This window comes from Rhinopithecus roxellana, chromosome 6 (assembly GCF_007565055.1).
Source record: "Rhinopithecus roxellana isolate Shanxi Qingling chromosome 6, ASM756505v1, whole genome shotgun sequence".
Taxonomy (NCBI): domain Eukaryota; kingdom Metazoa; phylum Chordata; class Mammalia; order Primates; family Cercopithecidae; genus Rhinopithecus; species Rhinopithecus roxellana.
In genome coordinates, this window is record NC_044554.1 from 112,308,928 (window position 1) to 112,326,135 (window position 17,208).

General features: G+C 36.3%; 1 protein-coding gene across 11 annotated transcripts in view; it reads left to right on the plus strand.

Annotated features, from left to right (window-relative positions):
* The window catches only part of DPP6 (dipeptidyl peptidase like 6), a 1,166,688-nt gene that overhangs the window by 794,741 nt on the left and 354,739 nt on the right, over positions 1-17,208 (plus strand). For all 11 annotated transcript variants that reach the window (XR_004058085.1, XM_030933144.1, XM_030933145.1 and 8 more), the window contains one exon: positions 14,600-14,694. Coding sequence is in view for 10 of the 11 variants with exons in the window: in XM_030933144.1 (XP_030789004.1) it covers positions 14,600-14,694 (95 nt within the window). In the remaining variant the exon portion in view is untranslated. The remainder of the gene's footprint in view (positions 1-14,599; positions 14,695-17,208) is intronic.

Consider the following 17,208-nt stretch of genomic DNA (forward strand, 5'->3'; position numbering starts at 1 on the left):
ACTCTCCACAGAAAAGTAGAAAACATATTTCAGTGAGCACCTATATTACCAGTACAAATACCAATTAATTTCAATGCCTTGGCCATTTTTGTGTCCTCCATCAGTTCTTTTTTTGCTGGAAATATGTAAACATAAATTATACTATCATTTTCTTTCATCCCCGAATACTAAAACATTCATCTCCAAAGTATATCTTCCCATACATCCACAGGAACATCATCATATCTGACAAAAATGACCATAATCCCCAAATATTATTACATTCCCAGGCCATATTCAGATATCCTTATCCAGTCTCAAAATATTTTCTTTAACTTTTGTTTTCTTTAAGCCTGGATCAAATCAAAAATTATAATTGTACTTGATTATGTCTTTTAAATTTCTCTTAATGGTAGAATGGCTCCTCTTTTTTCTGTGATATATACTATTTCCCAATACACCTGGATTAGGCCAGTTGTATTGTATGCTCTCCTCCATTCTGGACTTGACTGATTGCTTTCTTGTGAGGTGATTTCACATGTTTATCTCTAATGTCCACTTGTCCCACAACTGGTGATTCGAAGGGGAGATTAATGGGCAAAAGAGGGGACCACCAAATTTCTCTATTTTAAACACGTTTTTCCCATTGAGAATTGCATATTTTCTGTGGGATAATATCCCACTAACTTTTCTCCAAAAGAGGTTAGCATCCATCGATGATCCTGCACCGAGTTTTACAACAGGGGCTGCAAACTGGTGATGTTCTAAATTAAGCACCCCTTCTACACTTACCAGTTGACGGTCTTCTGAAAGGCGGAGCTCTCCTTCATAAACAGGCTCTTTGGTGTACCTGAAATACCAGCAAAGCGGGCAGCTGAACCCTTAATTGTTTTCAATTATTAGTTTTCAGATTAAGAAGTTGGGATCATAGTTATGTTCAGCTATGGAAAATAAACAGTTTTGTTTTCTTTAATGCTTTGTGGCTATCACTGTGGACTCCTGCGTTTTAAAATGTATTCACTGTGTCTTCGTCACTGATAACATTATTCTTTTGGTGTTCAGATTGTCCTAACTTTGACCACAGAGAGCCCCTCCGGCTGGTTCTTCTGTGCTTGTATCAGTAACCTAATGCCACAGAGTGCTGTGTAATAAGCAACCAACAACCTTCCAGAACACATAGAATACGTCATTTTCACAAACCTGGCTGTTGGCAGGTGGTGGTTAGGGAACTCCGCGTATCTCATGGCTGATTTGCTTACATGGCCAGACACCCAGCTGGATGTTGGCTGATCTGGAGTGGCCTCTTCTTGGATGACTGGACCAACTCAGTTCGTTCTTCATGCCTTCAATCCTTCTCCTGGGCCAGGACACTAGGCCAGGCATGTTTGTCTCACGGCAATAGCAGAACCCGAGAGAGCAAATCCACTGTGCAAGAGCTTTTTAAGCGCCAGCCCTCTTCTATTTACTGATATTCCATTGCCCAATTCTAGTCCTGTGTCTGAGCCTAGAGTCACGAGAAAAGGCCCTGAAAAATTAGATGGAAAAGGGTGGGGTGAAGAATTGGAGCCATTTTGTAATCTACCATGGTCTTATTGACATGTCCTTCTCAGTCACTTGTCTCCCAGACTGGACTTTGCTTTCTGGCCAGTAATATATTTTAGATTTATAATATACTTTGTGTGCCTCAGACCTGGAAACATCCATTTTTTTTTCAAGGATCCCTGGCTCATTTTAGGGAGAATGGTACTTAGAGACAAAAATCTGGGTGTCTGGGATAATCATGCTTCTAGCCCATTTTCATGGGCAAGACTAGCATTTATTGTTTTGAACAATAAAGAAACATTGGTTCCTATTGATATTTCTGATGCTAATTCAACATCACAGAGCTTTAAATTTTAACTGAATTTCCTTTTGTTTTTTAAAGACAGGGTCTCACTCTGTTACCCAGGCTGGAGTGCAGTGGCGCAATCATAGCTCACTGCAGCCTCAAACTCCTGAGCTCAAGAAATCTTCCACTTCAGCCTCTTGAGTATCTGGGACTACAGGCAAATACTACCATGCCCAGCTAACTTTTAAATTATTTTTTTGAAGAGACGGAGTCTGGCTATGTTGCCCATCTAATTTTTCAGGCTCTCAAACTCCTGGGCTCAAGCTCTTCTCCTGCCTTGGCCTCCCAAAGTGCTGGGATGACAGGCATGAACCACTGCACCTGGTCTGAATGTCCATGATTAAAAATGTGGATCTCTTTCCTCTTCTACAGAAAATCTTAGCTCCTAATAACATTAACAGAGTTATTTATGTACTTGGAATTATGTCTGAGAGCACAGTGCTGTGATTGACACGGAATGTTACTACAGCTAGTATGCAGTAACTGTTGTCTGATGATAAGTTTCATTAAAGTCAGGGAATGTGGCTAACACATGGTGCATACCAAATATCTAGCAGAGTATCCCATACGTTGTAAATATTTTTTTAATGGATAAAATATTTACATTTTGTTTTGTTGGTTTTGTTTGTTTGTTTGTTTGTTTTTTGAGTGTTGCTTCTCGTACCATTATTTCTCTTTTTGGAAACCCCTACCTTTTCTAAGCATATTCTCATGCAAATGAGTTACTGATCTCCTTTAAGCAGAATGCAGGTAATTTCTTTTACATTTCCTCACCCTCTCTATGTGTAGTATTGCCTTGATATGCTAAAGGGCTGTGTGCAGTTCTCGTAATCCCAAAGAAAAGGATGTAGTTATCATGTTGGGTACTTTTAAAAAATATCATGAGTTTTAACAAAACCTAAAAACCAGAAGTGCCTTTGGCATTTCCATGGCATTCGAACACCTACTTTTTAATCCATTGATTCTGATGAGGATTACTGAGGCTCCTGGTACAATATAAGCCTGCATTCTTTTTTAAGGTCTTGTGACATTTGGGTTATTCTGGAATTTGTGTTTAACTATTTAAAGATTTCCTATTTTGTCCCACAACGGTTGTCTTCATCATCTTTAAGAATGAAGACATTATTGGCAAGAGGAAGGTCTGCAGGTCTGCTCACCACCTTCAAGGACATTCTTTGGTGTTCTCTTCGATAGCCATGGCCTGAGAAGGGTGATTTTTCCAGGTGAAAGATAGGCTGTGGTGTAAAGTACGACATTCCAAATGAAACATACTCACGTAATACAACCTTGTAGACAGTGCTGTCCAGAAGAACTTTTGGCAGTATTGGAAATATTCTATACCCACAGCATCCAACACAGTACCTACCAGCTATATGTGGTTACTGAGAACTTGAAATGTGTCTAGTACAAATGAGGAGCTAAATTTTTAATGTTATTTAATTTTAATTAGTTTTAATATTAATGGAAGCATGTGGCTAGAGGCTACATATTAGCAGTATGGTTCTAGATTATAAATATGGTTCAACTAAAATATTTGCATTTCACTCATATTTCCTAAAAGAAACTGGCAGTAGGAATTAATGTCAGCTTTCTAATCATTTTTGACTCTTCTTATAACTTGCCATACACACCTTACTGTTTAAGAGCCAAAGGAAAAATCACTCTCATGAGAGGCAGTGTATCTACATCTGGACTGAAGACCTTCATTTGGCTGCTGTGAGTTCATAGGCTCCCAGCTCCTGACTTTGCAGGGAAAACGTTCAGAATTGGAGCTTGTGGTCCAGTGATTATTGGAGAAACCTGGTGAAAACACAGTCACGAATAGCCTGCAACCAAAATATCAGGTTAATTCTATAAACAAATTATGGCAGAAGCCCGAAAGGGATGAAATGAAAGACTGGTACAACAGACCTTTATTTACATTATAGGTGCATGATGTTTTTAAAATTCTTGAACTGTAAATAGAAAATGTTAAACAAAAGTAGAAAGAATAGTAAATAAGCCTCCAAATCTGTTTGTTTTTTAAGTATCATTTTAAGTTCAAGAACTTATGCATAGTTGATGAGCTTTAATCTTTCGCAGTTATTAGTTTTATCAATGCTCCAAATGTTCTATTCTTGGCCAGCGGGAGGCTCTCCAAGATGGCTTCTGAGTCGTTTTGGCATGGTCCTAATAAATTTTGACCTTTGGGCTCAGATATTGCCTGTCACAGACCTGGAATTAGCCATTTACAGAGAGAATCTGGGTTTCGTTTTGTGGGAAATGGTATTTCTAGACTGCAATGTGGGTACTAGAGATTACACATTAATATTTTATGACCATAATATTGATGTTGACTGTCTTAAGATATGTGTTTATTGTATGCTTTTGTTATCAGAACATACATAAATGCAAGTAAATTATAGATAGAAATAAAATAAGCAATAGAACACTTTCTGTTGCTAGTTATTTAAAATTGAAAGATGATATGAGAAAAAATTACTACATTCATTGTGTATGCTCTTTGTTTCAGAAATTAAAATCTATTACTATGTAAGGATCCTTTGTGATATTTATACAATCAGGGATTAATGTACTCTCCAAAACCAAACAGCATATACAAATTACACTTAGTAATGAGATCTGTTAGCTCAATTGTTAATGAAACTACAGTACCATAAGATGCCATAACATTATTTAAATTTTTAACATATGCATGGCCTTTGAAAACCTTTTTAAAAATGCATTATTGTCAAGCAAAAGTAAACAACATATAAAATCAGCTGATATACGATACTATGAGTAAATAACTGGAATTTTATCTTATTATTGAGAGAGTTAGAAAAATAATTTGTTATTCTTATATCAGTTTGAAAACAAAAAAGAAACCATCTTCCTAGTCCTAGCTACCAATGCAATTTTTTCCATTTCTGTAATATTTTCAGCTTGAAGAATTGCATAAGTACACAGAAAAATGAGATTAGTGGTATATTTTAAACGCAAAGCACTAGGTATATTGCACATGAAAAGTAGCAATTGGTGGTGCTGTAAGCTTTCCTTTGGGAAATTTTCTCCTAGGAATCTGACATTGTATGTTTCTTAGAACTCCCATTGAGTGTGGCTTTTCAACTTTATCTCCCTGTCCGTATAGCATTAAAATGCACTGTACACTCCCCTGTGTAACATCTTATTGCTTTGCAATGATAAGGATAAAATAATGATAATTGAATCTCATGAAGAGGCACAAAAGTATAATTTGACAAAAAAGAAACACCATGCCTATGCCTCTGTCCTTACTCCACCTGTGTCATGCCCTCCTCATTCGAGAGCAGTTACTCTTACACTAGTGGTTCTGGTCATTGTTTTGTATGTAAGGTGGATATTTGGTGAATCAGTCTGGTGATAGTATTAATTGGCTCAATTCATTATACATATATTTAGCATCTAACTTGGTACCAGTCATTATGCTAGGTATTAGAGATAGAAAATCAGGAAGGTGTGGCCTCTTCTCTGGAGAATCATGTACTCTAGTGCAGAAGACAGAGAGTTATAACAAACAAATAACTCTGTCATGCTGTGATGAGTAAAAAATAGGATGAATGAAGTGTGGACTGAAAGAAGAGAGAGATGAATCCTGCCTGGAAAAGGCATGAAAACTGTACAAGGGAGTTGGCCTTTATGCAGATCCCAGGAAGATCGTACCTGGCCATAGTGGGAGAAGGACATTACAGGTCAGGGAGCAGTGTGAGGGAGTGCAGAGGACTGGGAGACATGGTGGTGCTCAGGATGCTTTGTTGGGGTGATGGGCATTCAAATGGGAAGAGGAGCCAAGGCCAGAATGGGAAGGACCTTAAATGTCAGGCTAAGAAACTTGACCAAAATAGTTTCTGCCAAAGGGATAAAAAGGAGTTTTAAAAGAGAGAGATGGCTTTGTCTGCATAGAGAATGGAAATAAGGAGAGAGACCCATTAGGAGACTGCTGGAGTAGTCTATGGTGAAGGTGATGACAATCAGAACCAAGGCAGAAACCTTGGAAATGAAGAAGACAGGTGACTTGAGAAGGCTTCGAGAGGAAGAATGGGCAAGTTAGGAAATAATTCAAAGAGGGGATCCCCAGTCACTGCCTTCCCACATTGCAGAATGACCTGTGAATCATATCTGTGGAAGGGCATCAAGGCAGGTCAGCTAAAGAGGTTAAACATCGTCACTAACAATAAAGCTGCTACCCAAGAAACAAAGTTAGTGGTGTAAGCCTAGCAGAGAAAATTGCCTGCTAGAGCAAAGGAAATAACATTTATTGGGAAATAATATTAAAACCCAGAATGTCCAGAAATTAGTATATATACACACAAATCACCAAGAAGATGGAGCACATGCTCAACATGAAAGGAGGTTAATAGTTTCACCTGGAAATGGAACAGATTTCTGGGACTGACAAAGAGTTTTTGAAAGCTCTTACAGCTGTCCTCAACGAATTAACATAAGCCTGTTTTTCAGTGAATGAAAATCTCAGCAGAGAAATGGAAAATCTCAGCAGACAACATAAAGGAACCAAATGGAGACTTACAAATAGAAGAATACAAATTCTAAAATTAAAAAATTTACTGATGGACTTGATAATTTAATTACCATGACTTAGGAAAGATTAAATGATAGATCAATATCCAAGGTGAGGCCGGGAGTGGTGGTTCACGACTATAATCCCAGCACTTTGGGAGGCCAAGGCAGGTGGATCACTTGAGATTAGCCTAGCCAACATGGTGAAACCCTATCTCTACTAAAAATACAAAAATTAGCTGGGTGTGGTGGCACATATCTGTGGGCCCAGCTACTCAGGAGGCTAAGGCAGGAGAATCGCTTGAACTTGGGAGGCAGAGGCTGCGGTGAGCAGAGATCATACCACTGCACTCAGCCTGAGTGACAGAGTGAGACTCTGTCTCAGGAAAACAAAAAGGAAATTATTCAAAATAAACAGAGAGAAAATTTGTTTTTAATGAACAGAGCATCAGAGACCTGTGAGGTGATATCCAACTCCCAATTTATGTGTAATTACAATACTAGGAGAGAAAATGGATAAAGAAGTAGAAAAACTGTTTGTCAAATTAACAGCTAAAAAATGTGATGAAAGACATACCTTGGCAAATACAGGATGCTTAGTGAACATCAAACAAAATAAACACAAAGCAGCTCAATCTAAAGCACATCACATCGTTAGAGAAATGCAAATCAAAACCACAATGAGATGCCATCTTATGCCAGTTATCCCAGAACTTAAAGAAAAAAAAAAAGTCAAGAAACAACAGATGTTGGCACGATTGCAGAGAAAATGTAGCACCTTTACACCGTTGGTGGGAATGTAAATTACTTCAACTATTGTGGAAGATAGTGTGGCAATTCCTCAAGATCTAGAAGCAGAAATACCATTTAACCTTGCAGTCCCATTATTGGGTATACACCCAGAGGAATATAAATATTTCTATTATAAAGATGTATACACATATATATTCATTGCAGCACTGTTCGCAATAGCAATGACATGGAATCAACCCAAATGTCCATCAATGATAGACTGGACAAAGAAAAGATGGTACATATACACTATGGAATACTATGCAGTCACAAAAACGAACAAGATCATGTTTTCTTCAGGGACATGGATGGAGCTGGAAGCCGTTATCCTCAGCAAACTAACGCAGGAACAGAAAACCAAACACCGCATGTTCTCACTTATAAGTGGGAACTGAACAATGTGAACAGATGGACACATTGCAGGGAACAACACACACTGGGGAATATTGAGGGGAGAGGTTGTGGGAGGGAGAACGTCAGGAAGAATAGCTAATGGATGTTGAGCTTTATACCTAGGTGATGGGTCGATCTGTGCAGCAAACCACCTTTATACCTAGGTGATGGGTTGATCTGTGCTGCAAACCACATTTATCTATGTAACAAACCTGCACATCCTGCACATGTACCCAAGAATTTAAAATAAAAGTTGAAGGAAGAAAAAGAGACCAAAAGAATAAAAGCACGTAACAGTCAACTTCAAAAGCCAAAGGTAGCAACTAAATTTTAAAGGCACCAAAAGAAAAATAATACATTCTGGGAAATAATTCAATTAATGGTTGACTTCTCATTAAAAACCGTGGTGGCCAGAAGAGAGTGGAACAGAGTTTCAATATGCTGAAAGGCAAAAAACAAAACAAAAAACCCTATAAACTGGAAATCTACATTCCCAGAAAATATTGTTCAAGAATAAAGGTGAAATGAAGATATTTTCAGATAAAACAAATATAAAATAATGTGTTTTTCCAGCAGACCCATACAAAAAGAAATCCTAAGGGAATTTCATCATGGAGGAAAATGATATATGATGGAAACTCAAATCTTGATAAAGAATAAAAAAATCAGAAATGGTCAATTGTGGATAAATGCAAAAGACATTGTTTTCTTTTTGACTTTTTAATTTTAATTTCTTTATAAACCATATTGTGTCATAAACTAAAACTATAACGTTGTCTTCTGTAATATGTAAAATATGTTGATGTAATACATATAACAACTGTAACTGCATGGGAGTGGACATGGACCTGAAAGCTTAGCAGGTTTCTATAGTTTGTAAGAAGTGGTACATTGTTAACTGCTTTTGGACTTTGGAAATTTAATGGTATATAACTTCTAAGACAACCGTAAAAAAAGCTAATGCAAAGAAATGCAACTAAAATAGGAAAATTAAAATTCTCAAGATATTTAAACAATAAAATGAAAGCCAAATAATGAGAGAGAAACAAGACAGAGGAGACACTTAGAAAACAAACAAACAAATGATAAACCCAACCCAGCCATATACGTGGTTTTCTTACATGTGCATATGGTATATTTAAAGGAGACACTTAGAAAACAAACAAACAAATGATAAACCCAACCCAGCCATATACGTGGTTTTCTTACATGTGCATATGGTATATTTAAAGGAGACACTTAGAAAACAAACAAACAAATGATAAACCCAACCCAGCCATATACGTGGTTTTCTTACATGTGCATATGGTATATTTAACTCTTATTATTGAGAGAGTTAGAAAAATAATTTGTTATTCTTATATCAGCTTGAAAACAAAAAAGAAACCATCTTCCTAGTCCTAGCTACCAATGCAATTTTTTCCATTTCTGTAATATTTTCAGCTTGAAGAATTGCATAAGTACACAGAAAAATGAGATTAGTGGTATATTTTAAACGCAAAGCACTAGATATATTGCACATGAAAAGTAGCAATTGGTGATGCTGTAAGCTTTCTCACTTATAAGTGAGAACAAAATCAATAGACAAAATTAATTTTATTTTTATACATTACAAACTAACAAATAATGAAATTAAATAGTAATACCATTTATAATAATGAAAAAATATTGGAAAATTTTGGGATTAAATTATTAAGAAGAAATTCAAAATCTGTACATGAAAACTACTAAACTTCCAAAATGAAACTAAGAAAGATGTAAACAAGTAGAGATATATACTGTGTTCTTGGACTGGAATAAGCAATATTTTTAAAATGGCTGTTCTCAAATTGAACTATAGATTCAATGTAATACCAATCCTAATTCCAAATGCTTGTTTGATAAAATCAACAAGATAATTTAAAAAATTATATTGAAATACAAAGGACCTAAACTTTCCAACACAATTTTGAAAAAGTAAAACAAAGTTTGAGGTCTTATACTACTTGATTTCAAGACTTACTCTAAAGTACAGTAATCAACACAATGTGGCATTGGCATTAAGAATAGACAGATAAATGGAATGGGATAGAAAGTCCAGAAAAAGAAATCTCCACATATATTTTCAATTCATTTTTGACAAAAAAAAAAAAAAAAGCAGAAGTAATTCAGTGGGAAAAAGACAATCTTTTCAACAACATACCTGAATAACAAATGAGTTGTGTGACTGAAAAGAAAGGAACATTGCTGCTTGTCACATATACTGTCTAAAAGATAACTAAAATTTGATTGTAGACCCTAAATGAAAAAGCTAAAATTATTAGAGTTCTAAAAGAAAACATAAAATAAAATCTTTGTAACATTGAGGTAGGCAAAAATTTCTCAGGATACTAAAAACATGAATCATAAAAGAAAAATACAATAAAAGAGATTTCATTCACTTTAGAAATAGTTTTTTATTATTATACTTTAAATTCTGGGGTACGTGTGCAGAATGTGCAGTCTTGTTACATAGGTATAAGGTATGCACATGCCATGGTAGTTTGCTGCACCCATCAACCGTCACCTACATTAGGTATTTCTCCTAATGCTATCCCTCCCCTAGCCCCCCACCCCCCAACAGGCCCTGGTGTTTAAAAAATTAACTGGGAGAATAATAAGGAAAGCCACACCCTGGTAAAGAATTTTAAAAACTACATTTCAGACAAAGACTCATATCCAGAATGTTTAAAGGACTCAGTAATAAATTGTAAAAAAAAAAAAAAAAATGGACAAAATTTTTGAAGATACTTTGCAAAAAACCTGCAAATGACCCATAATCACATGAAAAAATGTTCATTATTACTATTTATCATTGAGATACCACTACACACCTGCTAGAGTGGCTAATGTTTAAAAGACTGATTTTGCCAACTGATAGCGAAAAAATGGTGTGCATGTGACTCTTACACAATTGATGGTAGAAACAGTTTCCCATAAAGTTAAGTGCAAACATATACCATATGACCCAACAATATAATAGCTACAACCTGGCAGCAGTCTAAATTCTCACCAATGCATGAATTTGAATGCATAAAAATTGAGGTCTATCAGCCCTCTAGACTACTCTTTTGCAGTATAAAGGAATGAAACATTAATACATGGAATAACATGGATAAATCTCAAAATCATTATGATGAGTTAAAGGAGAGAAACACAAAAGACTGTGTAATGTGTGATTCTATTTGTAAGAAGTTCTAGGAGAGGCAAACCTAGCTAATGAACACAACAGATCACTTGTTGCCTGGGGCTACTGATGAAATAGATGATCCACAATAAAGGGGCATAGAGGTCTTTCACATCCTTTGTGGATTCATTTCTAGATAGGTTATGTTTTGTGTTATTTTTGTCAATGGATAAATATAAAAACTCATGGAAAGATGCTAAAAAAAAAAAAAACTAAATAAACAGAAAGGCAGACAAAGTACACAGAAGGAAGACTCAGTGTTGTAAAGGTGTCCAATTTCCTCCAAATGGAACTTTCAACTGAATGAAATTTCAGTCAGTTTCCCGGGAGAATTCTTTACTAGTTTAGTAGGCTGAATGTAACACATATAATAAACAGCAAAATCCTAAGGAACACCAAACCCTTCGTGAAGGAAAATCATATGGGAAAACTTCCAGATAGCAAGATGTGCTACCAAGGTACATAATTTCACAGTGTAGTATCGATGCAGGAATGAGCCAACTCATCAGTGAACACATAAGAAAGTCCCATATGACCCAAGACTGCAGATATTGTTGCTGAAATGTTATTGATGACATCACATCTTACAGAGCGAATAATAACCTTCTCAAATTGTACTGGAACAAATAGCTATAGATATAAACATAGAAAATTAGATTCCTACCTCACACCATACATTCATGTCATTTTCCAGTGAATTAAGCCTTTATTTTTTAAAGGAAAAGTAAAAAATGTTTCAGAAAAAATATAGGAGAATATTACTATGACCTTGTAATGGGAAAGTATTTATTATTTATGTCATATCAAACACAAAGGGTAAACATTTTTTACTACATTAGTAATTTCTGTTTATCAAAATATTTTATATATAAAATGAAAACCACAACTAATAAAATGCACTTTCAACACATAAAACTAATGAATATTTCATATGGGATGTATAAAAATCTCTTATAAATCAATTAGATAAAAACATTCCAACAGAAAAAAGTAGGCAAAATAAATAAACCAATGAATTTTATAAAATAAGACAAAAATAGTAATAAGCACATGAAGAGACTTTTAAAGTGATTAACACTCTGATGATGCAAAATAAAATCAGAGACACCATTTTTTGCACCCACTGTATTGGAAGATAGTAAGAAGTTTGAAAATAGCAAGTTTTAGAGAGGAGGTGAGTTATGAGAACTCATTCACTATTGGTGCCTGTTAAAGTGCCATAACCACTTTTGAAAATAACTTGCAAGGTTAAGAATTTCCATAACCCAGGCGAAACCCTGTCTCTACTGAAAATACAAAAACTAGCTCAGCGTGATGGTGCAAGCCTGTAATCCCAACTACTGGGAAGGCTGAGGTGAGAGAATCACTTGAACCCGGGAGGCAGAGGTTGCAGTGAGCCGAGATCGTGCCATTGCACTCCAGCCTGGGCAACAAGAGTGGAACTTCGTCAAAAAAAAAAAAAGAAAAAAGAAAAGAAAGGAAAGGAGAGGAGAGGAGAAGCAAAAGCCTTGTACATTTGTACCAAAAGATGTAAAGAAGAATATTCCTAGTAGAATGATTTGTAATAGCGATTAAACTAGGAATGACTGGTATCCATTGTAATATACACTTGAGTCATGTACATCAGTAAGAACTAAGAGCCAAGACAGTATGAACTATTATATTCACCTTAGAAATATGATATAATATAAATTACTGAGGAACACAGTAAATATCACCTTATTAAGCTCAAATGCAAAGAAAACTAAACAACATAGTATTTAAAGATACATAAACATGTGATAGAACTGTTAAAAGTACTGGAATGATAAAATTCAGGAGAAAGAAAAGCAATCATAGGTTCTAATTCTGAAATGGTCTCATTGGTTTCCATTGAAATAAGCAGGTTTTATGTACCTCAAATGTAGTATGGCATAATCTTTTTTATATATGTATTTATTTTATTTTAAGTTCCGGGATACATGTGCGGGATGTGCAGGTTTGTAACATAGGTAAACGTGTGCATGGTGGTTTGCTGCACCTATCAACTCATCACCTAGGTATTAAGCCCTGCATGCATTAGCTATTTCCTGATGTTCTCCCTCCTCCTGCCCTCCTGCAACAGGCCCCAGTGTATGTTGTTCCCTTCTCTGTGTTCTCATTGTTCAGCTCCCCACTGCACACTCTTAAACAATCATTATGTTTCACTGTGATCAGTAATGTGGGGGTGGGGTAAAAGCAGAGAACTTGGAACTCCTGAGCGGGGGTCAAAGGCAGTAAATCTTCATCCACTGAAGCCAAAGTTGATATTTAGAAATTCATTCAAAGTAAAAGCTAGTGAACAAAGGGAGATAAAGTGACAATCAAATTAAGTAGTAACCTTTTTTGCAACTTATATAACTAACAAGCTTAAGTGCTTTCTAAAAAAAATTCTAAAATTTGCTATATGAGGGTAACTTCACTGAAATGATTGCAGAGGTTTCCATGTGAGTATGTGAGTGCTAGTAATGGGAGAGAGCTCATTCGATAGATGCACCTTGGTGTGTTTGCTTAAGAAACAGAAAAAAATTGACTTATTTGATTTGTTCATGAAAGTATTACCAGGAAAATAAATGAAAACAATTTCACCTAAACATCTGTTAACTTTAGTACTGAATCTTTGGATGTAATTTACATAATTCGTAAAATAGATTGATCTAGGTCCATGTTGATGATGAAATTTTCATTATAGTGATAGACTTTCATTTTCCTCATAAAATCTACACATACTTAAATTATAACAACTCTGCTTTTGAATTAATCCAGTCTGCATCATGTTTTTCAGTCATCAACTATTATATGTGAAATGCCTTTACCATCAAACTGGCTCAAGGTTACTGCCTTCACTCAGAAAGATAGTGTTTTCCTTCTCCCCACTGTGGTCCCTGCCTCTCAACCTATAACCCTACATTTCAGGAAGTAATTTTCCCATATGAAATTTTCTTACTGTCTTCTAAGGTAGTGGCTGCAAAATGGTACCTATCTCTGATTTTATTTTGCATCATCAGAGTGTTAATGACTTTAAGAGTCTATTCATGTGCTTACTTACTATTTTTGTTTTATAACATTTCTTGGTGTATTTATTTTGCCTATTTTTTTTTTCCTGTTGGAGTGTTTTTATCTCATTGATTTTGGGGAGTACATTAGAAATATACCCTTTCATTCATAGGAGATATATATGTACATGTCCATATGCACACTATTTTGAGTAAGCGTTTTTCCTAATTTTCTAAATTTAAAATCTTGGTTGTTCATATACAAGAGGCCAGACTCAGCATCTATGAGATGTTTAGATTCAAAGGTATTCACGGCAGCAGAGCAGCTAACTCCTCCAAGCAAGAGCACCTAGGGGAGCTCGTGGAGCAGATGAAAGCACGTTTTGCAGGATGTGGCTATGGGCCGCAGGCATTCTGCATACAGATTTACTCCAAAGTTGGATATAGGAAATTAGTCCCTTACTAGCAGTTGTCTTTGGCCTCTTGGAATAGCTGCTTTCTTAATCTGCTCTTTGTGTCCTGCCCAAGAACATTCTAACTGTTCCAAAGGTTTTCTGTGTGTGCGCGCCTGTGCTTTCTATGTCAGTGTGTGAAGTAGGAGAGAAGCATCACGTGAGGTTGGATTAAGAAAATTTAGGTGTATTGTACCATATTGAAAGGGCCCTTTGATGAGTGGGAGCCTATCTTTTTTTTTTTCAAAACTAGTGATTTTACTTTACATAAGCATTTGTCAAAAGCTGAGGGGAGTTCTTTGATGTTTCACGTGGTTTTTTTCTACTTCCTCTCTTACAGATACAGAATTCATCTACAGAGAACAGAAAGGAACAGTGCGACTGTGGAATGTTGAAACAAATACTTCTACTGTCTTAATAGAAGGCAAAAAAATTGTAAGTACTCTCTTTAATGACCAGGATAATTTCGGTTTTTCTTCCTGCAAGTCAATAAAGCAGAAAATGACTTTTGGTTTCAACTTTTCGCATAGCTAAGGAGAAGCAGTAAACTTGTAATACTGCAGGCTGAGCAACCAAAGATAATGTGAAATTGAAACCACACTAATTTAATAAGATAAAAGCACTGTTTTTCAGTGTCCGGGAAATTTCTCTGCAGGTGTTGGGAACAAGTGTTGCATATCATATATAATTAAAAGATAAAGTCCTAAGGCTTTTACACATTTACAGAACAATTGCAATAATGCATGTAGAATACTTCAGGAGAATTTGCTCAATCCCGTTTAAAAAAAGCTCATCTCCACATGCACAGGAAGTATTAACTTAGGTACTGTGACTGTATTTACCCTAATTATAATAAGTGATGCTTATGCATTGAAGCAAATACTGAGTCAATATGAATGCCACTGCTTTATAATTTGGGAGAACTTGTTTTCCCAAATATATGTGTATTTTTTGAGACAGGATCTCGCTCCTTTGCCCACGCTGGAGTGAAGTGGTGCAATCATGGCTCATTGCAGCCTTGACCTCCCAAGCTCAGGCAATCCTCCCACCTCAGCCTCCTAAGTAGCTGGTACTACAGGCATGTGCCACCATGCCCAGCTAATTGATTTCGGTTTTGTTTGTTGATATAGCATCTCACTATGTTGCCCAGGCTGGTCTTGAACCCCTGTACTCACGTAATCCTCCTGTCTTGGCCTCCCAAAGTGCCAGGATTATAGGCCTGAGCCACTGTATTTGACCCCAAAGATGTAAATGGCATTAAGATTTGATGTTCATGTGTGGTTAAAGATATGTATTAGAAACATTGACAGAAGTTATATATCAAAATCAATTTAAAGAGAATTAACATTTTGTTTGTTTACAAAATGTTCAGACCCTTATTAGAATAAATAAATCTCCAACTCTAAGCAGTTGATTCTTTTCTTGTTTGAGACACTGGGGAAATCGAAGGATGGAACTAAGGTTAAATCTATGTTAAAAACCAAGAATTGAAACAGGCTGTGAATCCTGAGTTAGAGCAATCATAACAGGGCTCTGGTATGAATCAGAAACACAGAAATCCTAGAATCCTATAATCCGGGATTACAGAAGGTTGTAAAAAAAAAAATCAATCAGTTCCCTGGTTTTACAGATAAGGATACTGAGCCCAGACTTAGAGCATGAGCTTTCGAGTCTCGCAGCTCACTGATGGCTGAGGGAGCATTCAGGCGGGGTCCCAGAAGCCTGCATCCCAGGGAGAAGGAAGAATGGCTTCATCTTGACCCCACCCCATCCCCAGACCCACAGAAATGCTATGCTGCCTTCTTCTCCCTCCTAAAGAGCATGTAACTTGCTAGTTAAATACTGTCGTTTCTTTTCTTTTGCATAAAGATACCTTTTATTAAAAGGTTTGCTGAGATTAATATTAGATGGATGCTGCCCTTAACATAGACTGCAGGTGTAAGGAAGGCCTCGCGCTGTTGGATGATGGTGTAGTTCCAAAAACCATCACTTTATTGAATGAAATAGCATTCTGCAAAGTAGGACCTAGGACAAATGCATGTGCCTGCATTTTTGCATTAAAAAATCATCTTTGGTAGAATTATTCCCTTAAGAGAGCCTGATTCAACTCACTTAGAAATACTAACGTTGCAGAAATGGTTTTCTAATATTAATAGAGAGGATAAAATGATCAGACTGTTGCTGAGCGTGAGTGCATTTTAATGTCAGAATGTTATTATTTCCTGTGAGGATGTCAGTTTAGTCAAGGCAGAGTGTTGTACAAAACAGCAGCACTTAGCAATGAAATACATGAATGTGAGCCGCCTTCTTGTTCTAAAATCAATATCTTGTGACAGATCATATATTTTAACCGAAGTTATTTTAGCCAAGTCCCCTTTAATAAGGTGACTTCCGAAACCACCATGGGTAAAGAAAAGTCCTCATCTCACAAATTCCCTGGCTTATTCTATGTAATGCAATCCTTTTTTTTTCTTAAAGTGTCATTTTTCCATTCATTTTATAAACATTTATTAAACACCAAATGTGTACAGCCTAATGGGTTCATTATTCCTTTCTCAAAGCTACATTTAAATGTTCTTGTCAACAGACTCAAAATAAAGAAAACAAAAAACGTGTCATTTAGCAGTCTGCATTCTCATTTAATTTAATCTAGATTTAGTTTCCACAGAGCCACTTAGTCATTTAAAATTATCATGCCTCAATTGCTCTATCTCCAAATTAAAGCTGATTTCTTCTGCCAGCCCAGAATGTGGGTACTCTGTGAGATCCAGCAATGGAATATGTGTATGCTCTGTATGTTTTCATGAGCAAGTGCTGAGAAGGTGAAGCCTGGTGTTCCACAGGGGCCAGAGCTTGGAGGATCATCCACAGCCCAAAGGAGGACGTTGGACTGGGAATGGGGAGCAGTAGCTCTTCCATATTCTGTTCTCTTCCCTTCCTGGTGACTGA